A 21,419-nucleotide genomic window follows, 5' to 3' on the forward strand; every position below is an offset into this window, starting at 1 on the left:
CAGGAGGGCTGGGCCGGTTTACACGGAAGCCGGCCTCCCTGCCTCCCTTGAAAGGGGAAGTGAAGCCAGCGGAGACCTCACATTTGAGGAGCGTAAACAACTTTTGGGTGTGCGGCGGGGGGGGGGGCAATGCCGCCTGTGCTTGGTGGGGCATGTTTTTGCCAAGCCCCCCCCCCACTTTCCGTTGCCAGTCTTTCCGAGCGGCCCCACGGCCCCAAGACTGGCCTACTCTGCGGGTCCCCTCCCCGTCTGCCCAAGGCAGCGACCTCGGGGCAGAGGCGACTCCATCTGCAGCCTCTTCAGGTGGGGCAGGTGGGGGGCTCTGACTAGATCGGTCAGTCAGTCAGTCACGTTCATTGTGCCTGGCCAATCTAGACAATATTGCAATAGATAAGCAGTTTGGGTACACAGAGCGCTCACCCCTGTGCCCCCCCCCTCTTCATTAAGCAAAACCCTCTGCTGAGGGCCATCTGGTGGGAGGGGAGCATCCTGGCGATGCAGGTGGCAGGGGGCTCTGCGTGGACCCCTTCTTCTCCTCCTCCTCCTTGCAGCCGACTGTGCTGGGCCTTCCCTGACCCCCCCCCCCAATCCCAAGGCTGCTCAAATCTTGAATGTAAAAGGCAGTCTTCTCTCCTCCCCCACCCACCCCCCATCAAAACACACAGCTTGGAAACAAAGGGTGGACAGAGGGGAGCCCCCCCCCAGCCTCTTCTTGCTGCCAACAAGATGAGGGCAGCTGCTCCCTTCCTCCCGTTGCTGCGGGGACGCCCAGGCACCTGGGTCCTGATGCTGTTCCCACGGCAACGGAGGCTGTTGATCCTTCTTTGCACTATTCAGCAAGTGCGGGGGGGGGAGTGCAAGCTGTCCCCAGAGCCTGAATTAACTGGGGAGGGTCGGATCTTCCAAGGAGCAGAGGGTTAGCCCTTGGGGTGGGGACCAAGGAGAGGACGCGCTTGCTTGTTTCTGACCTAGACTGTTCTCTCCCCCCCCCACACGCACAGGGTCTTCAAGAAATCCAGCCCCAACTGCAAGGTAAGGCCCCCCCCCCCACCAGTCCCTCGTCATCAAGCGTTTTGTTCTTCTGGCCCTCCCTCTGAGATCCACAACGGTTCTTCGGCTGCCCCGTCCTCACTTGTGGGTTTCCTGTCACTCTTCCTCCCCCGCCCCCCCCCCCCGTTTCCTTCCTCCCTCAGCAGCTTGTGCGGCAGAGGCAGGAATTGGCAGCTGAGCCCCAGGGCCTCCTGGCTCCTCCCCCCCACCTCAAAACTTGCCCGTTGGACATGGGGGAGGATAACTGGGGGGGGGGAGGGTTCCACCAAGGTTCAATACCGCAATCCTGCCATGCACGAGTGTGCAGAGTTGCTGGACTCCCCCACTAGCCGTTGTGCGTGCGAGTACACTGGCCTTACAGTTTTAGAGCTGCGTGTGTGGGAGTTTGGGCCATTGTGCGGCTCTCAGGGCCAGGAAGCCGGGGCTCTGCAAGCCGGGGCTCCGTCTGCACAGTGTTTGGCCCCTATGCCTCACCGGCCAGACAAGATGAGAAGGGGGCCCCTGCTGGGAGGGGTAGCAGTCCAGCTTCACTCCTGGGGAAGAGAAGGGCGGGTGCCCGGCCGGCCGCTTCTTCCTGGACTTGATCGGGTTAATCCTCCTCTGGGTGGCAGAGGCGCTTGTTGACTCCTCTGGTCTCCATGGCGCTGCCCCTCTGCCCGATTGGCTGCCTCTCTCTCTGGGGGGTGCTGGTGGAGACTCCCTGGGGGAGCACAAGGAACAGGTCCAGGCAAACCAGAGTGGGGCGGGAGGGAGGCGATCCTCAGGGGCATTTAAGGCGCCGCTGGAATGGTCTGACACCCCCTGCCCGGGGAGGCGGCAGGAAAGGGGTGCAGGATGGAACCGCTGGAATTGGACCAGATCCAGTGCGAAGTGTTTGGGGCCTTGCGGGTTTATGGGAAGCGGCTGGGCAGCCAGGTAGACTCTGGGCGGGGGGTTCTGCAGGGGTGGGCAGGCATCCTTGGGAGCCTCGAGCCCCCCGTCCCTATGGTCAGGGCCGGGTGGGGGTGGAGAGTGCCCCCAAACACTTCCCTGACCGAGCTCTTCACCTGCCCGCCTGCCTGCCTTCTTTCCAGCTCACCGTCTACCTGGGGAAGCGGGACTTTGTGGACCACCTGGACAGAGTCGACCCTGTTGGTGAGTGAGGGCGGGGCACTGTGGGATGGGGCTCCTGCTTGGACAGAAGAGGGCTCTTCCTCCCACCCCAGCCTGCATGCTCTCCAGAGGCCTTCTGGGCTGCCCTTGGGGGCAGGGGCCCACAGCCTCGTTTCTCATGCTTTGCAGAGGGGCCAGAAGCAAGCTTCTGGGTCCCACAGGGTCCTTCTGGAGGAGGTTGGGTGGGTGCTGCCGCTGTTCCGGCAGGGTCGAGTGTTCTTGAGAACCAAGGAGCTGGAGCGCTTGGGCCGAGGAGGCTCATTTCTCCTCCCCACCCCTCACCCCAGCGATAACTGGAGCTTAGCGAAGGCTAACTTGGAAGCAAAGGCTGCTTCTGTTGGGCATGGGATAGGGGAACAAATCTGGGGCGGGGGGAGAGGGCTTTGCTGTGGGGCTGCCCCAGTCAAGGCCCAGCAAGGAGGATTCAACAAGGATAAGTGCCGAGTTCTACATCTGGGTAACAGAAATGAGGGACATGCATAACGGATGGGGGATACGTTTCTGGGCAGCAGTGCGTGTGCACAAGATCTTGGGGTACGGGTGGACTGTAAGCTAAATATGAGCAGCCAGTGATACAGCGACAAAAATAGCTAATGCGATCTTGGGGTGCATCAACAGGCATAACATCCAAATCTCAAGATGTCATAGTTCCACAGTACTCTGTATTGGTCAGGCCAATTGTACTTTGTGCAGTTCTGGGGGCCTCACTTCAGAAAGGATATAGACAGAATTGAGCACGTGCAGAGGAGAGCGACCAGGACAATCAGAGGCCTTATGAGGCAAGGCTGGGGGAGTTGGGAATGTTTGGAGGAGGTTGAGGGGGGACATGATGGCTCTCTTTAAGCATTTGAAAGGCTGTCACTGAAAGGAGGGCAGGGAGCTGTTCAAGTTGGCAGCAGAGGACTCTCAATAATGCATTTAAATTGCGATCGGAAAGGTACCGGCTGGATATTTTTTAAAAATTATTTACAGTAAGAATTGTTTGACAGTTGAATCAGCTATCTAGGGTGGTGGTGGGCTCCTCCTCACTGGCAGTCTTTAAGCTGGACAAGCTCTTGTCAGGGATGCTCTAGGCTGATCCTGCATTAAGCAGGGGGTTAGACTAGATGGCCTGCCTGGCCCCTTCCAACTGTATGATTCTAGGACAGTGGTGGAGAACCTATGGCACGCGTGCCAGAGGGGGCACTCAGAGCCCTCTCTGTGGGCACGCGCGCCATCGCCCCAGCACAGAGTTTGCCTGAGTTTGTTACTAGAAAGCCAGAGGGACGCGGGGGCTGGCTGCTCCCCTCCCCCTCTCCACGCGCACCTGAGGGCATTTCTCACATCACCCGCCCCTCTGCCCAGCAGCCCACTGGGAGCACTTCCTCCCTCCCCTGTCACATGCGGCAGGGTGGCTCACATGCCGGGCTGCTCACATGTGGCGTGAGGGTGCGGCGCGGATGGCAGCCTGTTGAGTCTGTGCCGAAGGTGATTCCTGTGGTGGGGTTGGAGGAGCTAGGTTGGAGGGGAGCATAGCTCACAGCGTGGCATAAATGGAGGGGAGCAGAGCGCTCAATAAAAAGTTGTTTGTATCATTGAAAGCTCTGTTATTGTGTTTTTCTTTTAAGACAAAAGATATTAATGTATGAGTTGTTTTTTCTAAACTAAAACCTCAGTATTCAGGTTAAATTGCCGTGTTGGCACTTTGCGATAAATAAGTGGGTTTTGGGTTGCAGTGTGGGCACTCGGTCTCTAAAAGGTTCCCCATCACTGTTCTAGGAACTGGGCTCTGTGATCTGCTTGCCTTTTTTCATTTCTCTCCCCTCCCTTGCTCCAGATGGGGTAGTCCTGGTGGATCCTGAATACCTCAAGGATCGGAAGGGTAAGTGCAGCTGATGGCAGGCGATGCGGGAGAAGGCTGGGCACTCTTTTCTACGAGGGGGCAGGCGTGGCGAGACGCTCAGTGCAGCTTTCGCCAAGCAGCCCCTGAGCTCGGATTGCCCCAGCTGCCAGTGGGCCTACGGGGCAGCGGCCTCCTGGGTACTTTCCTGTTCAGTTAAAGGGCCAGTCTGCCTGTGCAAAGGAGATGTTTTGGGCACTGGGAAGAGAAGGACAGGAGTTCTTGAGCCTGCCTGAATTCTTACTAAGGGTCATCACCTCCCCTTGGGAGACTAGCTGTGATGCAGATTTCGTCCAGCACAGGATTGTTTTGAAAAAGAAAACTGAAATGATGTTGGTGCAGCTTGGCTCCGAGGGGGAAAGGGCTCTTACTCGCCACGGACTCTTTCACAAACCACCCTCGAGCACTGGGTGGGAATGCAGCAGGGCTAGTTTGGGGGGGTGGGGCCTTCTAATGAGGGTTCGTGTGGAGGGAAATAGACACAATCCTGTAAGCTGCCTTGAGTTCTGCAAGAGAGAAAGGCATCTCATAAAGGTTTCAGATAACTAAATGATTTTTTCTGGGTTGCCAAGAACACCCTTGAGCGGCACGCTGCCGTTCACCTCCTCTCCCTCTGGTCTTCTTTCCTTCTCATCTTTCCACGTCAAGGCCCTTGAGCATGCCCCCCCCCCCGCCCTCATCAGACTTGGGAAGAGGGAGGCCTTACAACTAGTTTTCTGCAGTCCTGGGGAGTGCCATTCCCCAAAGAGGAAAGAGGACGGGGTACAATTCTAAAACATAAATAAAAATAAAATAAATAAGTATATACTTGCTCTGCGGACAACCTGTTTTTACATCTTTCTCCATATGGGGGTCACACCCTATACTGCTAAAGCAGGAGTTGGGGAGATCTATGAGGCATGACAGGAAGGGGTGGGAATAAAGTGAAAATCCTACCCCTCTCCCTGAAAAAGAAAAATCTTCCTGCCAGCATTCTCTCCGTACGCAGGTCCCTTTCCCCCTTTATTCCCAGCCTCAGTAATTGTTCAGACTTCTCCCTTTATTTTTCTGCATGTTTGGCTCGCAAGCAGGCGGAGACCCTGACCTTGGCTGTGGGGGCCCCTGCTGATTGGCTATTTTCATCTAGAGGGGCCATCCAACTTTCTTTAAAAATACCCCCAGAATGTTCTATGCCAAATGGAAATTACATGCTCTCTTTTTGCAAAAGAGTTCTGCGTGCACCAATTACAGTGCCTTTTCCTTTTGTTTTGCTCCAGCAACTGACCTTGGGGGATCTGAGAGGTGCTTTAGCATTTTGACCGGGGAGGGCAAGCGGGGAGAATGTTGCAATGCTGACTTTCCCACCTGCTCCCTTACAGTGTTTGTGACGCTAACCTGCGCCTTCCGCTATGGGCGTGAGGACCTCGATGTGCTGGGCCTCTCCTTCCGCAAGGACCTGTTCTTGGCTTCGTGGCAGGCCTTCCCGCCTGCCGAGGAAACCCCCGAACCTCTTACTCGCCTGCAGGAACGGCTGCTGCGGAAACTGGGTGCCAATGCATACCCCTTCAGTTTTATAGTAAGCTGTCTCCCCACCACACACCCTCAGCTCCTCCCTGACCATTTATTGGACTGCTGGATCTCACTGGTTGCCCACCCCCCAAGACACTCTGGCAAAGGAGGTGGGGGGGGGCCTTCCCAGTCTGGACAAATTCCCTTCCCTCGCCCCCCATCCTCCAACACCTTCAGCTGGAGTTTGGTGGGGAAGTCGCTTGTTTCTGAGAGCCAGCGTGGTGTAGTGGTTAGGAGTGGTGCAGTGGAGTCTGATCTGGAGAACCTGGTTTGATTCCCCCACTCCTCCACGTGAGCAGCGGAGGCTAATCTGGTGAACTGGGTTGGTTTCCCCACACATGCAGCCAGCTGGGTGACCTTGGGCTAGTCACAGCTCTCTTAGAGCTCTCTCAGCCCCACCTACCTCCCAGGGTGTCTGTTGTGGGGAGGGAAGAAGATTGTAAGCCGGTTTGATTCTCCCTTAAGTGGTAGAGAAAATCAGGGTATAAAAACCAACTCTTCTTCTCACGGTGCATTTCCCAATCCCCCTCAGATCCCACAGAATCTGCCGTGTTCGGTAACGCTGCAGCCGGGTCCTGAAGACACAGGAAAGGTAGGGGCTGGGGGGGGTCACCTGATATCGGCTGGGTGGGGGCAGGAACAGAGGGGGGATCAGGGGGATCGGTAAGTGCAGTTGGGCTGGGGGGGAGGGTCAGATGGCCAGATGGTTGGAATAATGGGGGGCTCTGGATTTTCCCCCTCTCCAGGCTTGTGGGGTAGATTTCGAGATCCGTGCTTTTTGTGCCAAAAACGTAGATGAGAAGATCCATAAAAGGTGAGGTGATTCCAACATTCCTGCAAAAGGTCGTGGGGGGGGGGGCACCATGAGTTTGGGATGGAAGCTGACCCCAATCCAGGCACCGACCAGACCTGGAACGTCTTCGTTTCAGCCAGATGGCCTCAATGGGGCCCTGGGCCAAAAGCGTCAATGTTGTCCTCTGCTTATTTGTTTTTTATAAAGCAGCTTCCAAATATAGCAAAGTTAAAATGACAGTAATAAAGCCACAGGTCACCAAACAGGTCATTAATCTAAACCACGGAGACAGTAAAAAAATCAGACGCATGATTCAAACCTGGGCCAAAGCTCTTTTCAGAAAGTCGCTCAGTGTCCCTTCTGGGGATGGAGCGCCGTAGACAGGGGCCCCCTGAAATCTGGCCTTGCCCCCAAAGGGGGGGGGGCTCCCAGAGAAGGGCCAAGGCTGTGGCCCCGCTCTTCAAAATGGGCAAGCTCCCACAGAATGCCCTCTGTATGATGACAGCGACCTGCATTTTGACTGGTGCTCGGAAACAAGCTCAAAGCCACCAGAGGAGGGTGGATGCTGACCGGGGCCTGTGGGTGGGGCTCCTCTTAGCACTACTCCCCCCTCCCGCAGGAATTCCGTCCGCCTTGTGATCCGCAAGGTCCAGTATGCCCCTGAGAAGCCCGGTCCACAGCCAATGGCAGAGACCACCCGTCACTTCCTGATGTCGGACAGGTCCCTCCACCTGGAAGCATCGCTCGACAAGGAGGTGAGGGGCGCCTGCCTGCAGTCTGAGATTTGGGGGGGGGGCTGTGGATGTGCCAGATATTCAGCAGCACCTGCCAGGGTGGCGGGCACGGTGAATGCCCATCAAACAATTGGGAGGTGGCAAGGGGAGTCTAGGATTTGGATGAGCGCTGCAGAATCCTTTTCTCAGAACAGTGTTTTCCCCCCGTTGGGTTTTCTGCAAAATCAGATTGCTTTATGCGGTGTGGGGGGTGGGCGTTGAGTGGTTTTTATTCTTGGTGCAACTTTCAGTAAAGTACATTTGAGCAAAGCGCCTGGAGTTGGGGGGGGGGGCAGTCCTGTCCTCTTAATTTTGAAAAGTTTGAAAAATCCAAACCCTTCGACTGGAGCCACGGAGGAGATGGACTGGGGGGAGGGGGGGAGATGCCTGGGGTTGGGGGTTGCCCACCCCCAGAAGGCCTGGGTGGGAGGTGACTCATACTATTCTGTGGCGGAAGGCACAGGCTGCATGTGGGGGGGGGGCCTCACCTGACTCCTCTCTCGGTTCCCCCCTCCTCACAGCTTTACTACCATGGGGAGCCAGTCAGCGTCAATGTCCACGTGACCAACAATTCTAGCAAGAGTGTCAAGAAAGTCAAAGTGTCCGGTAGGGATGAATGGGGGGGGGGGGTTCCTGCTAATTCTGAGCTGCTGGGTTTTGTGAGTGGGGGCTTCTTAGGGTCGTGGCTAGAGGGGCGGAGTCAGCCTCTGTGGTTCGCCAATCAGGCCTGGAATGGCTTAAAAGGCAACTGGGTATAACCCTGGCTTAGTTTAGTGCGTCGCCCCACCACCACCAAAATGCCACTGCAGATTTGGGCTGCTGGAAAAGCCTCTTTGGAGGGGGGGCATCTGCTTGCAGGGGAGGGGGAGATCCCAGGGCCACAAGCTCCCAGGCACCAACGAGCCCCGTTTTGCCACGTGCCTGAAAGTCTCGGGTTGCTTCCAGGTCTCAGAGGGGGCGCTGGGCTGGCCTGCCCCCCCTCAACTGACCCGCCTCTCCTGTCCCCACCATGCAGTGCGGCAATATGCAGACATCTGCCTCTTCAGCACGGCCCAATACAAGTGCCCTGTGGCTCAAATGGAACTGGAGTGAGTATGCTCAGATGCACACACCCCCTACCCAGTCATCACTGGGTGAAACAGCGAAGGTTCCCCCAACCCGGCCGCCTGATGCACCAGACATTCACTCCCAGCCCAGAACACTTCTGGAGGCGACAGATGTCTCCTCCTGGCCCCATTCTGCCACCAGCTGACCCCGAGGAAGGCCCTGCAGTGCTGTTGAGAAGGGGATGCGGGTACCGGGTCTCAGCTCCGCCCTACAAGAGCAAAGGGTAGACAGGACGCAGCTGCTCAGTTATATCAACATTCCCAATTTATGGATGCTTGTAGACCAGTTTTTGGCAAGGGTGGCATTTTGCCAAGTAGCCTGATCAGCACTGTGGTTTTTCCTCTTCTGATGCTCCATAACACAGGCTGTTGGGGGAGGGGGGGCACCCAGCCTGCTCTGTATCCTTTGCGGTGCGGTCCTGTGGCAGGGGCAGAATTGGCCTGCCGCTAACCCCGGGGTCTTCCTCTCCCCGGCTGGCAGTGACCAGGTGGCCGCCAGTTCCACTTTCTGCAAAGTGTACACGCTGACGCCCCTGCTCAGCAACAACCGTGAGAAGAGGGGCCTGGCCCTCGACGGGAAGCTGAAGCACGAGGACACCAACCTGGCCTCCTCCACCATGTGAGTCGCCCCCCCCCTGCCCCGCCCCTCTTCTCCCTGGGGCCCAGGCTTGCCCGGGTCCCCCCTCACGTGCCCTTTCAGGGCTGCCGGGGGGGGGATTAGGAGCCAGGCAGGCACCTGTGGCGAGACTGATCCTGCTGGCCATGCCAGGGGGTCCTTGCGGCCACCATCTGAGCCCCCCCCCACTGTGCTCCCTTGCCTTGCAGAGTGAAGGAGGGGGCCAACAAGGAAGTCCTCGGCATTCTGGTCTCCTACCGAGTCAAAGTGAAGCTGGTGGTGTCCCGGGGCGGGTACGTATGGGGAAGGGGGGGGAGGTGGCATTGCACACCCCATCCTTTCCCCTCCGTCCCTAACCACCACCCCAAGAGCCTACCTTGATGCCCCCCCTTTATTCTTGTCGGGACAGGGATGTGTCTGTGGAACTCCCCTTCGTGCTGATGCACCCCAAGCCTCCGGACCAAGCCCCCCCGGCGCAGCCCCAGACAGGTAGCAAGGGGGGCAATAGCCGATCCAGACAGCCCCCACCCTGGCACCCCAGGGCACTGGGGAAGACCCTCTCACCCCCTCTTGTGTTTCTCCCCCACAGCTGCCCAAGAAACAGACGCCCCCATCGACACCAACCTCATCGAGTTCGAAACCAAGTAAAGGGCGCACGGCTGGCGTCAGCTGCTGGGAGGGGGGGCAGGGACAGAACACAGGCCTAGAGGGGAAGGGGAACTCTGCTCCGCAATTCAGTCCGAGTTTTCTCAGGGTGGGGTATGCCTGCCCACTCTGCACAACGGGGGCTGGCAAGCTCGCCAAGCCTGCGCCAGGGTACCCTCCAACCCTCACCTCTTGCTTTGCTCCGGCTTCCTCGCCTATTCAGGCAGGAGCTGGTGGCTGCCTTGCCAGGCCAGTTCTATGGAAATGAAACAGCGGGGGTGGGATGGTGGCCCTGGGGGCCGGGGGGGGAGTTTCAGTGCACGGGAAGAGTGAAGGGGCCCCGCCAACCAATCAACCCCACAGCCAGTCTCTGTGCTTTCAAGTTGCAAGAATGCCAACTTATGGTGCCTCTTGTCTGCCCCCCTCCCCAAAAGCTACGGGCAAGATGACGACATTGTCTTCGAGGACTTTGCCCGCCTGCGCTTGAAGGGCCTGAAGGACGACAAGGAAGACGACGACCATTTCTGCTAGGAAGCGGCCCTCCCGTCTGGACCGGCGGAGATGGGTCAACGCCACCCACCCCACCCCGCCAATGTTTTCTTATTCCGCCCCCTCCTACCGTGACAGGAGCCATCTCCCTCTCTTCCCCCCATCGTGTGTCTTTTGTGCTGTATGGGGGGGACTTTTAATGTGACTACCTGGGGGGACCGTTGGGTGTCCAGCTTCTCCTCCCTCCCCCGCTGCTATTTTCCAGATGGATTTTAATGTTTAAGGACACCTCCCCCCGCCCCAATGCACTGGAGTCCTCGGGCATTAACCGGCCTCCTGCCTGCTATGTGAATCTCCCCCACCCCGGTGGATCGTTTGTTGGAGCCGCCCTCTGGCTGGGGCTGCCGCCTGCCTGCCTGCCTCTTGCTTCCTTGGGGGGCTTTTGCCAATGCCTCAAGCCCCAGAAGGGGGAGGCGCGTGCCAACCGCTGCCAGCCCCCACTTGTCCATCAACTGGGCACCGGCAGCTGCGGGGAGGGAGTCGAGGCTGCCGCTGTCGCATCAGTGCAAAGGAGAAAGGAATAAAATCAAGTAACTCAGAGCCTGGCCCGGTTGGTCATTCTGGTAGCGCCACCTCTCACCTCCGCCTGCGGATCCCGTCCCTAAAATACCACCAACACCCTTTAAGCTGCAAAGTCCACACTTCACTTGGGGATCCAGTTCTCCTTCATGAGTTTATTGTCTCCCCCCACCCCCCAAGCAAAGAACATAAAAGGAATGCTCCAACTGGCCGCTGGTCTCTGTCCACAACAAGCAGCCTCCGACCCGCTGCCACAGCATTGGCAAAGCAGTCCTCATGGCTGATGAGCGGGACAGGCAGTGCCGGCCAGGCTGCCCCTCTTCCAGAAAGTTATGGGCGCACCTCTTCCCCAAAACCCCCCCACCTTGATCTGTATTCCGGGGGGGTGTTCTCCCTCCTCCCCCAGGCCTCAGAGGATCCTGGCCTCCTATTCCAGTTCAGGAGAAGACTCCGGCTGAGATTCCTGGGTGAGCCCCCATCCTGCTTCTGCGCCTGCAGCAACAACAGAGAGAGCAGCCGGTCAGCCCCCAGAGTGATGCCGCTGGGCGGGCAGAGAGCAACTCCGCACACTCTTACCTGAGCCACCTCTGGGCTGACCTCTGGCCCATCCCACAGGGAAAGAAGAGCTTGTGGGGACGGCCTGCCCCGGCCCCACGGCTGCAGCCTAGGTCACAGAAAACAAAAGCATGCTAAGAACCACGGGCCGTTCTGGGTCCTGCTGCCAGGTGGGGGGGTTGCTTGTGCCACGGTCCATTCGTCTTTCTCCTAAGCCACCAAGCCAGTGGGCGCGTGTCTCCCAGGCACAGCAACCCGTGGGGCAAATGGCACCAGCTTCGCCTTAGCTTCTCTTGGGGGTGGGGAAGCCACAGGTGCTGCTGCGGTGCTCTCCACCCACACCTTTGCACACTTGACAGGGTGGCAGGACAGGCTCGGCAGCGGCTTCTCCTTTTCCCTTCAGAAGAACGTACGGCAAGCGGTGGTGAGTCACGTCATGCGTTGCTACACAGGATTAAGCCCCACCCAACTCCCTGCTGCTTGCCCCCAAATTCTTTATGTTCCGGGCTCCCGCCCCCTGCTCAGGAAAGCCACTGGCTTCTGCATACCATTCCAGCCTCTTCCCAAGATGCACTGCAGCTGGCCATTCTGGGGCCGGTCCTGGGAATGCTGAGGTGCAGAAGAAAGAGAAACCAGGTCTTGGCTCGTCTCCAAGAGCTTAGGGCTTTGGGGCAGGCCAAGGTGTTCACATGGACTGAATTCCAAACTGGGAACAGAAGCCTGTAAAGCTCTGCCCGCTAGAGAGCGGAGTTCTCCCCACAACAGATTCTCCCTTCCCCCTGGCCGCGAAACCGTGGTAATGGCCCTTCGGGAGGCCTTTTTCTCAAGGCCCAAAGGGCATGGAATAGTTTCATAACTGCACCCTTCTCCGCCTCTCCCCACTTTTTAAAACATTCTGACAGGTTTGTTCCCCCCTCCCCCAAACTTGAGAGCAACAAACTTGATGCCCCTCCGCTACTGTGGCTGGCAGTACGGGAATGGGGGGGGGGAGTACTTACTGCACAGCTCCGGCTCCCCCCCTCTCCAACTTCTCCAGGAGGCGGCTGACCTTCCGCTGATGCCTAGAGAGAGCAAGCCGGGAGAGAGATCAGGCCACGCGCCCCGCACTCGCTCTGGACGGGGCATCTTCAAAGCTTATGACTCCCCTTGCTAGCAACGATGGTGGCAGGAAAAGGAACGGGGCGCCTACAGCGAGCATTGCAACAAACTAAAGCTCGATCTGGTAGAGCGGCCACCTCCTGAGCTGTTCTTTTATTCTGCCGGTCTAATCCCTTTGTGACAAAGTTTTCCTCAACATTTCTCTTTTGCGCGTTTCGTGAAATGGCAGAAAGGTTCCTATCCTTCTCGGGGAGGTGGTTCCACCAGGCGGGGGCCGCACCAGAGAATGGTCTTGCCCGTTTGGAGGGCAGAGCCTGGGAGAGGCGTTCCTTGCAGAGAGGAGGGGCCAAGGCCAGAAAGGCCTTGCTATGGGGCAGCCAGTCCCTTCAGCTGAAGCTAGCCTATGGAGCGGGAATCATTCATTTGTGTGTTTTCCCCTTGGCAAGAGAGCTCCTTCTGAGGGGGGGGGGGGTTGGGGGGGAGAAAGGGCAAGAAGCCCCCAGTGGTTCCCAGCTCACTTCTCTTCTTGCTCGTTGGCCCGGTTCAGCCGCTCGGCCTCCAGCACCTTCCCTCTCAGCCAGCGAGCCTCCAGCTCCAGGCGATCGTTCTGCGCCTCTCGCAGGAGTCTCCGCGTCTGATCCAGCTCCCCACGCAGCCCCTCAGCCTCCTGGGAGAGCCCCCAGGCCTGGCACTGCAGCTCCTGGTACTGGTGCTGTAGGGCCCCCAAGTCCTGGGCAAGGCGCTGCATCCTGGAAGGGCGCACGCGGGTGAGAGAAACCCCACAGCTGTGGGGGGGCAGAGCAGGAGGCTCCCCGTCCATGGGGCAGGCGCTGCTCAGGAAAAGCCCCCCCCCCGCCAGGGGGTTCCAGCCCCACTCCCCCTCATGAAGACCACTGGGGTTGCTTCCTGAAGGAGGCCCCACACCCTACTAGGGGAGGGCCTGGGGCCGTTCTGCCCCCACCTGGCACGCTGCTCCCGGGTCTCGGTTTCGGTTCTTTCCAAGGTCTCCGTGACAAGGGCGAGTTGCTGGTGTAGCTGCAAAGGGGGCAGGGGGCAGGTGAGAGGCAGGTGGGGGGTGACGCCTTCTTCATCCCTCCCCCACCCAGGTCCTCCAAAAGCCCCTGTGGCTCCCGCCAGTCTCGCACAGTGGCCAGCAGACAGGCCAGAGGAAGCTGGACTCGAGGAGCCCCCTCTGGTCTGATCCTGCCGGGCTCTTCTGATGCTCGCAGAGGCCACGGCTTTGCCCTGAGGCTGCCTCCAGGCATTGGGCTCCAGAGGTAGACTGCCTCGGGCTGTGGAGGGTCCCCCAGAGGCCGCATGAACTCACCTCCTCTCGCTCTCGGCGCAGCTCGACCACCTCCAGCTGGTATCTAAGTTGGGGGGGGGAGAAACGAGAGGGGGGGGGGTCACCGTGGGCAGCTGTGGGGACCTCCCCCCGCAGGCCCCCGCCTCTCCAGCGCCTTACCCGGTTTCCGCGCCTGCGCAGCGCAGCAGCGTCTCGAGGCGGTGCTGCAGCTTCTCATCTGGAGGGGAGCAGAAGAGACCGATGAGCGGGAGTCGGCCCCGGCCCCGGCCCCGCCCGGGCGCTCTGCACGCGCTCAGGGGGACTCACGCTGCTCCACCAGCCCGCGCAGGCGCCGCGTGCGCCCCTCGCGCCTCTCCAGCGCCTCGCGCACGTGCTGCCGCCACGCCGCGCGCCGCATTCCCGCCTTCCGCCCGCGCGCCGCGCCCGGGTCACGTGGCCGCCCGCACACGCCCCCTTCTGGCGGAGGCCGGCGGGTTAAAGAATCCCGCGCATGCGCCCGGGAGGGCCTCCGGCCGGCCGGCCGTGGCGCGCGTGCGCGGGGCGGGGCGGGGCGGGGGCGGGGCGGGGGCGGGGCGGGGCGACGGACGGCAGGCGGCGAGGGTCACGCATGGCGGCGGCGGCGGCGGCGGGGGCGCACAGCCTGGGCCTGGCCAACGAGCGGCTGCGGCTGCTGGAGGAGCTGGAGCGCGAGATCGGGGCGGCGCTGCAGTGCGCGGGTGGGTGGGTGGGTGGGCGAGCGGGGCGGCCCGGGCGGGCGGCCCGGGCGGGGCCGGGGAGGGGGGTGGCCCGGGCGCGGCGCTGACGTCACTGGCTGTGCCCCCCCCGCAGGGACGGTGATCCTGGAGCTGTCCAAGGAGAAGCCCAACGAGCGGCTGCTGGACCGCCAGGCCGCCCAGTTCGCCGCCTCCGTGCAGAAGGTGGAGGCCGAGCTCTCCGCCCAGATCCGCTACCTCACCCAGGTGGGCCGGGGGGGCTGGCTGGCTGGCTGGCTGGCTGGGGGGGCGGGGGCCCCTCAACACCCGCCCGCTCACTCGCTCCCTCTCTCCCACCCCCCCCCCCGCAGGTGGCCACCGGGCAGCCCCACGAGGGCTCCAGCTACTCGGCCCGCAAGGACTGCCAGATGGCCCTCAACCGCGTCGACTACGCGCGCCTCAAGCTGGGGGAGCTGTGCCGGGCCTGCGAGCAGAGCCCCCAGCCCTAGCAGCATCCCCTGGCGCCTCCCCACCCCACCCCGGGGCCCGCCAGGCCCCCTGCTCGGCCCGCCTGGCCGGGGGCCCCGCGGCGCCTCCGGAGACGGGCCTCGGGCCTCTCTGCACCCCTTCTTTGCAACTCGTGTGTAACGCCAGGTTCGTCTTTGCAGCAACACCCTGTGAACAGGGGAGAGACTTTCCAGATTCCGTCAGTCCTGTCGGGGGTCCAGGACACCCCAAGGCACGCTGCAACGGCCACAGGTGTGGCTCCGGCTGCGCATTCTGGGTGGCGCTCACTCGCTCGCTCGCTGTGGACCAGAGTGAAAGGAGGCCTCTGCCTGGAGGGTTTGACTGCCAAGCAGAGCAGGTTTTCTGGAGCACCCGCCCCGAGCATCCGTTTTCAGAGCTTGCCCGGGCTGTGTGGCGGCCTGTCTGTGAAGGAGCACGGGCCAAAAGGGGGTTCTGTGCCACGTGGATGGGGAGGCGATTGTTTCGGCAGCCCCTCTGCCACACTGGCACCATGGCCCTCCCTCAGCCCCCCACCATTTCTCCTGCCAATTGGGTTACAATGCTAGGTTCTCTGAACTCTGTTCTCTAAAAGTAAAATGCCTTTTCATTTATATGTCTGTAATGAAAAGGGCTAGAGACTTACCCCCAAAAAATAAAAAAGGGCTGGGAATTCAAAGAACCTAGCAGAGAAATTGCTGCAATGCTCTAATGCCAGGTCAGTCACTGAATTTTTGAAAAAGCCCTGCAGATGGGGCAGCCCTACCAGTCTGGGGCAAGGGAAATGCTGGAGGAAGTGCTTCAAGAATGCTTCATTGCCACTGAATACGAGAGTGAGGTGGGGAGCAGTCGCCACGTGGGAGCGGTGTGGTTTGATCAGGGATTCCCTGTAACTGCCCCATGGGGCCTACATAGGAGGCGCAGAGGACCAGCTCCTCTGCTGGATCTCTGGCGAGTGGTGTCGTATGTGAGAAAGGCTTGTCTCGGCAGAGAACGGTGCCACGGCACTGAGGGAGCAGGCCCTGAGAGGAATCCCCCTGGGTCTGGCTCTCACTGGGCCAGTTCTGGAAGGAGAAAGGGGAGGAGCAGGAAAGGGTAGGATTTCGGTGGGGATGCCTGGGAGCCAGGGCTTTGCTCCTGGAGGGACTCGTGAGAACCTCCACTCCCAAACTGCAGCAGGGGCTGCATTGGGACCCCCAACGCCAAAGAAGCCGCTCGATGCTGGAAGGAGGTACTTTCTGAAGCCGTCTGTCCTTGATCCTTTTTTAAGAAAAAAAAGTTTCAAGTATTTCTCTGTACAGTGTGGACTTGGCATCATTACTTGTGCCCCATGGAAGAGGTGGTCGTTCCCACACTGAAGAGGGGCAGACTGAGGCCGAAAGGGAGGTGCTTGAGGGAGGAACGTCAGAAAGGGAGGTTTTTCTTGCATGCCTGAAATTTGAACTCACTTCTTCAGGATTAGGAAAGAAGGATGCCGGTTGTTCATTTCAGAAAGATACCACAATCTTTTCCCCTGACTGACATTGTGAAGGGCAGGGAGGCGAGCCATCCACAGACACACACATACACACACTCCCCCAGCATGCGCCAGAGGGACAAGTTTGCAGGAGACCTGCAGGCAAAGCAGGAGGAGGGGGTTTCTGTCCTGGGCAAATAGGTGTGATTTTCATAGAAGTATAATTCCTAACATTTAACAATGTTCCAGGCAAAAAAGTAGACCCTGCTCTCTTTATTCAGCAAGGGTCATGGAGTAGTCATCATATCTTGCTTTTAATACAAATGAAACAATTATGGGGGGTGGTAAAAACTTTGTGCAGAAGAGGATGTTTGCAGCAGGCTCGGCCTCCACTCCTACGCCCAAGCTTGCAGCAATCTGGGGGTTGGAGAGTCACTTTGCTTCCTCCTCTGCTAAGTTGGCACGGACCCTTTCCCTACAGCCCCCGGGTTTGGCTTTCAAGGTCAGCGTGTGCCACCTCGGAGACGGGCGAGAGCCGAGCTCACTCTGCCTCCACAGAGTATAAAACTGCCCTGGAATACTGTGTCCAGTTTTGGGCTCCACTCTGCCTTGGATGCATGCAGGGTGACCTTGGGCCAGACACACACACTTAGCCTTGCCGAGTTCACAGGGCTGCAGTGAGGTTGAAATGGAGGAGGAGGATGGAAGCCCCTTTGTATCCCCACTGGAGAGAAAGGGGGGGTATAAATGATGCAAAGGAATTCCAGGACTGACCCAACATCATGTGACGTCATTCAAGGTTTCAAGTTCACCAGGGCTCTTCCTCAGATTGGATGTTACCAAGAAGAAACTACTGTGGGGCGCAGCCCCCTGTGATCCCCTCTCCTCCACCCCACTGCAGACTTTGTTCATTCTTCTCTGCCTCCCTCCACTCCAGGTGGAGCGACACCTCAGGGGTTCTTCCCTGGTCAGGGTGGGAAGTGCCCGGGATGGGCCCGCGGAGGCAGCATCACCTCCCCTGTGGGCGGAGGAGTGCTGCCTGGTGCCCAAGGGGTAGCCGGGATGCGTGTGGAGGTGGCCAGGCTGGAGGTAGGAGGCATGAGGAAAAGACAGGGCCAGAGTGAGGGACTTTCGCCCTCCTGGTTTGGGGGTCTTGAAGAGGGTGTTGCCAGGGGGTGAGGAGAGAGTTGGCTTCACCCCCATAAAGCCCCCATCCCCCATGGCAGGACTGGGCATCTTCCTGGGCAACCTGTAGCATTGCTGCCCATAGCCAGCTGAGTCAGGGTCCAGAGTCCGTCTGGACCCACACACACACAAGCCAGATGCTTCAATCAGTTCTGTCAGATTTTATTCAGCCCATCACACATCCGGCTCACGGAAGTGGTCCTCCGCACCCTTCTGTCCCGTGGCTCCCAAGTTCCCCTTGAGTCCTTCACCCACCCCCGTGTGTCTGGCTGCGGCTTTGGAGCCTGCCACCCTGCTGCTAATGGCTGCTGTCTCCGGGAGGTGGGGGTCAGCCCACTCGGTCTCCACCTGGCCTGAGTGGCCGCCTCAGGGCTGTTTGGGCACCCTTTTGCCGCAGGGCTTTCCTCGCGAGGTGCCCCTCCGGGCCTCAGCTAAGTGGGTTCCCTTTCCAGCCTGGCCCTCTCACCACCACCCCTCTTTGGCCATGCTGGCTATGGGCAGCAATGCTACAGGTTACCCAGGAAGATGCCCAGTCCTGCTCATCTTCCCCCCACCCGAGGTCCACAGAGGCCGCCAGGGCTGCCGCCGCCTCCTCTGCTCCCGGCTGCAGACTGAAGCACCTCAACTGGGCAGGGACGGTGCAGTAGGACACATCCGGCTCTGGTGCGAAGGGAGACTCCGGGCCTCCCTGCGGTTCCCTCGCCCTCAAGGGCCTCTGCATCCGCTGCTGCTCCCACCCCCAGAGCCAGCGGTGGTCAAACCTGTATTAATAATTGCTATATAAAAACTTTACGCTTGCAGAACTCCTTAAGAGGTCCCAAAAATGCAGGTTTTCCTCCCAGGTGTTGCGCAGTTGGAGGAGGGTGCCGAGGCAAATTCCCACCACTTGCTTCCTAACCAGGGCCAGACAGGCCTCCTTGGAGCCCCAATAGAAGACGTTTCCCTACCCGTCTCCCCTGACTCCATTCAACATGCCCAGCCCCTGCTGGAGTGCCCCCATCTAAGAGTCCGAATTTCCAAGCCGGTCCGGCCTCCCCCTCTGCCCCGGGCCCTTCTGAGGAGTCTTGCTGGGTGCTTCTGCCCCCCAGCCCCAGCCCCCTTTCCTCTGGAGAAGCCACTGGCCATGGCCAGAGCACGCCCACAGGGCTTGGCTCCCTCTGTGTGCCCTCATCCCCTTTCCCCCTTGCCTTTCCCCCTCTGGTGCTGGCCGAGTCACGAGGTGGGGGAAAACCCTGACATCACTGGAGGAAGCGAGGGCAGGAGGGGGTGTGTGGCATTTTTCAGCCACAAGGCCACAGGAAACTAACCTGAGGAACTGAAAGCAGACTTCGCTTCCTGGTTCCCATCATGGGGAATTCCACAGACATGAAATCACGTCACCCTTTTTCTTACAAAACGTAGGTCTGTTTATTGTTCTGCACGAGGGCTCTGTGCTCCCGAGGAAAACAAACCTTGGAGACTGTAAAGGCCAGGCCCAAGAACCAGCCCTGCTCAGAGCCCGCCGGCAGCAGTGTAGAGATGCCGAAAGGAGTTCTCGGAAGCATGCCAACCCCAAAGGGCCCAGCTGCAGGTTTTATGGAGTCTTTTTTTGAGAGAAGCATGAGGTGGAGCTGCTAAGACGGGTGAGCTCTCAGCCCACAAAATTTCAGGCAAAATAAATCTGCAAGTCTTTAAAGTGAAACTGTGATGCTCCTGTAACAGGCAAAAGCAGCCTCCCCTGTGTGGAGTGCGGCCTTGACACCGGCCCCCCTCCCCCCGCGCACAAAGTCATCTGAGCCCCCCCGTAAGGTGGAGCGGCTCATCCAGTCAGCTTCCTCAGGCCACAGAGGCAACTTCAGGTCTTCTCCCCAGGCAGGCAGAGAGCCCCTTCCTCTGGGAGGAGAAAGAAAGGGCTTTGTGGAGACCCAAGAGGCAAAGGAACGGTGGGCGCCAGGGAGAGGAGAGGCAGGAGATGCAAACGCCAGCGAGGAAGGAAGTCACCCACCGCAGATTCACTGGGGCTCACGGATTCACTGGGGCTCATGGAGGGCAAGAGGTCAAAGGGCAAGTGGTCCCCTTCCCTGCTCACCTTCTTCCAGAGGCGTCTGGCATGCACGGGCCCCCCGGCTCCCACCGCGCTGCTGTCTCCGCCAGCACAGCACGGACACAGCGAAGCCAACCGACAGCAAAGCAACGCAGATCAGGGTGATGACAGCGGTCTTGACATCAAGGACTGGAGGGGGGGCTGCTCTTTCCTCCTCCAGGGCCCCCCGAGCAGCTGCCTCTGCAGAACAAGCAAGGCTGTTTCAGGGCCTTCAGAGAGGGCTGGAAGCCCGTCCGGGGGGGGGCCACCCGCCCTTGCTCTGCCCCTCACTCACCAGCACTGGGCTCGAGGGGGCTCCCGGCCATCGTGAGCACCCAGGCCGCATCTGTAGGTGAGGCTGCCACCCTGGGCGTCTCCTGGCTCTTGCCTGGACTGATTCCAGCTGAGCTGGGGGAGGCCGGAGCTGCTCCTGCCGTTTTGGGGCTGGGGGAGGTCAGAGCTGGTCCTGCCCTTTCAGGGCTGGGGGAGGAGTGGTGATGCCCCCTGCTGGCATCTGTCCTCCCAGCTCCCTCTTCCAGGTGTCCTGACAGAGACAGTGAGAAAGGAGGGGGAAGCATTGGGGCCATTGCCCTTGCCTTGGGCCCCAGAGCCTGGTAAGGGGGTGGCAGGAATCTAGGCAACCTCTGCTCATATTTCTCCAGTAGCCCAGGAAGCAAGACAATTGGCAGGGGGGAGGCGATGGATGACATCTCCCAGTTCCTGGCCCCTCCATTGCTGGAAGTGGCATGCGCAGGCATGGGGTGGGGGACAGGACGGTGGCAGCAGTTGGGGTCCAAAAGCAGCAGGGGAACCAATGGGCACGGTGCCCCCTCTCCCTTCAGACAAGAGCAGGGGGCAACAGTGTAAAGGTGTATTGTCAAGATACATCAGGGATCGCCTCCCCCCTGCAGACTGGAAGGGAAGGAAACCAGTTTCTCCCCTCCCCCTCCAAGACTGCACATGGGAAGGTGTTCCCCCAGCTAGGAAGGGGGGGGTGTCTTATTTTGGAGGGGAGGGGCTCACCTTTATGGCAGAGGGAATATTTGAAGGAGATGACCCAGGGCTCATGCTTCCAACCACAGACTTTTGTTTTGGGAAAATTGAACCTGCAGAAGAGAAAGGGGGCAGAATTAAAAATGGAGGCAAACATGGCAGGGGAGCCCCCAATGCCAAGACAGAGGGGGGGCAGCAGGGGGGATTTCCTGGAAGTGCTGATGGTCAGAGAGCAGCAGGGCTGGGGGGGGGGCACATACCTGGTGAAGTGTTGGCAGGTATCACAAGACTCCAGTCTGTCACTGTAGTTGGTGAGTATTTGGGGGGGGTCTTCATATTTTCTGCACTTGCAGCTGCTGGCGGCCCCCCCTTCGTTCCCCCGGGCTGTGGAAAGAGCAGAGCAGCGGGGTGGGTGGGGGGGGGCACCCTGCAGAATGGAAGCCCCCGCCCGCGGTGCGAGCGAGCCGGCGCGGGTCCGGCGCGAGGGCCCCTGAAGGCAGCGCCCCCCCCCCCCGCTTTGGCGATGGGGCGGCCGTGGGCCCGCGGCGCCTCTTTCCGCCTGAGCGGCCCGTTCTCGATCATTGCGCCTTCCTCCAAGGAGCCCCGGGCGGCGTCCAGAGCTCTCGCCAGCGCCCTTTTCTCCTCCCAAGCACCCTGCGAGGTAGGACGGGCTGAGCGAGCGCTGCTGCCCCCCGGGCCCCCAGCAAGCCGGGCTTAGACCCCGCCTCTCCCCGCTGCCGCTTTGGGGCCCGGCAGCCCCTGGCCGGCGGAGCGGCCGGGAAGCCGGGGGCGCTCTGCCCATGCCCAGAGGCCTCCGCTTCAGGCAAAGGCGGTCCTGGGCGCCCCGGCAACTCCCAGCCCGAACCGCGCGCTCCCTCCTCCCGCCCTGCCGCCTCACCTGGGCCCGGGAGGAGGAGGGCGAGGACGAGGGCGAGGAA

At 59.9% G+C, this 21,419-nt stretch overlaps 2 protein-coding genes across 2 annotated transcripts; both read left to right on the forward strand.

Annotated features, from left to right (window-relative positions):
- The first annotated feature begins 6,379 nt into the window (after positions 1-6,379).
- Positions 6,380-10,107, forward strand: ARRB2 (arrestin beta 2). The gene is made up of 9 exons (XM_056863948.1): positions 6,380-6,443; positions 7,042-7,177; positions 7,717-7,801; positions 8,211-8,283; positions 8,783-8,920; positions 9,127-9,210; positions 9,327-9,406; positions 9,507-9,561; positions 9,997-10,107. The coding sequence occupies exons 2-9, from the start codon at positions 7,106-7,108 to the stop codon at positions 10,091-10,093; spliced, it is 684 nt and encodes a 227-aa protein (XP_056719926.1). The 5' UTR covers positions 6,380-6,443; positions 7,042-7,105; the 3' UTR covers positions 10,094-10,107.
- A 4,081-nt stretch (positions 10,108-14,188) lies between these two features.
- Positions 14,189-14,790, forward strand: MED11 (mediator complex subunit 11). The gene is made up of 3 exons (XM_056863571.1): positions 14,189-14,305; positions 14,418-14,548; positions 14,653-14,790. The coding sequence occupies exons 1-3, from the start codon at positions 14,197-14,199 to the stop codon at positions 14,788-14,790; spliced, it is 378 nt and encodes a 125-aa protein (XP_056719549.1). The 5' UTR covers positions 14,189-14,196.
- The last annotated feature ends 6,629 nt before the right edge of the window (positions 14,791-21,419 follow it).

Source organism: Euleptes europaea, chromosome 18 (assembly GCF_029931775.1).
Source record: "Euleptes europaea isolate rEulEur1 chromosome 18, rEulEur1.hap1, whole genome shotgun sequence".
NCBI classification, from domain to species: domain Eukaryota; kingdom Metazoa; phylum Chordata; class Lepidosauria; order Squamata; family Sphaerodactylidae; genus Euleptes; species Euleptes europaea.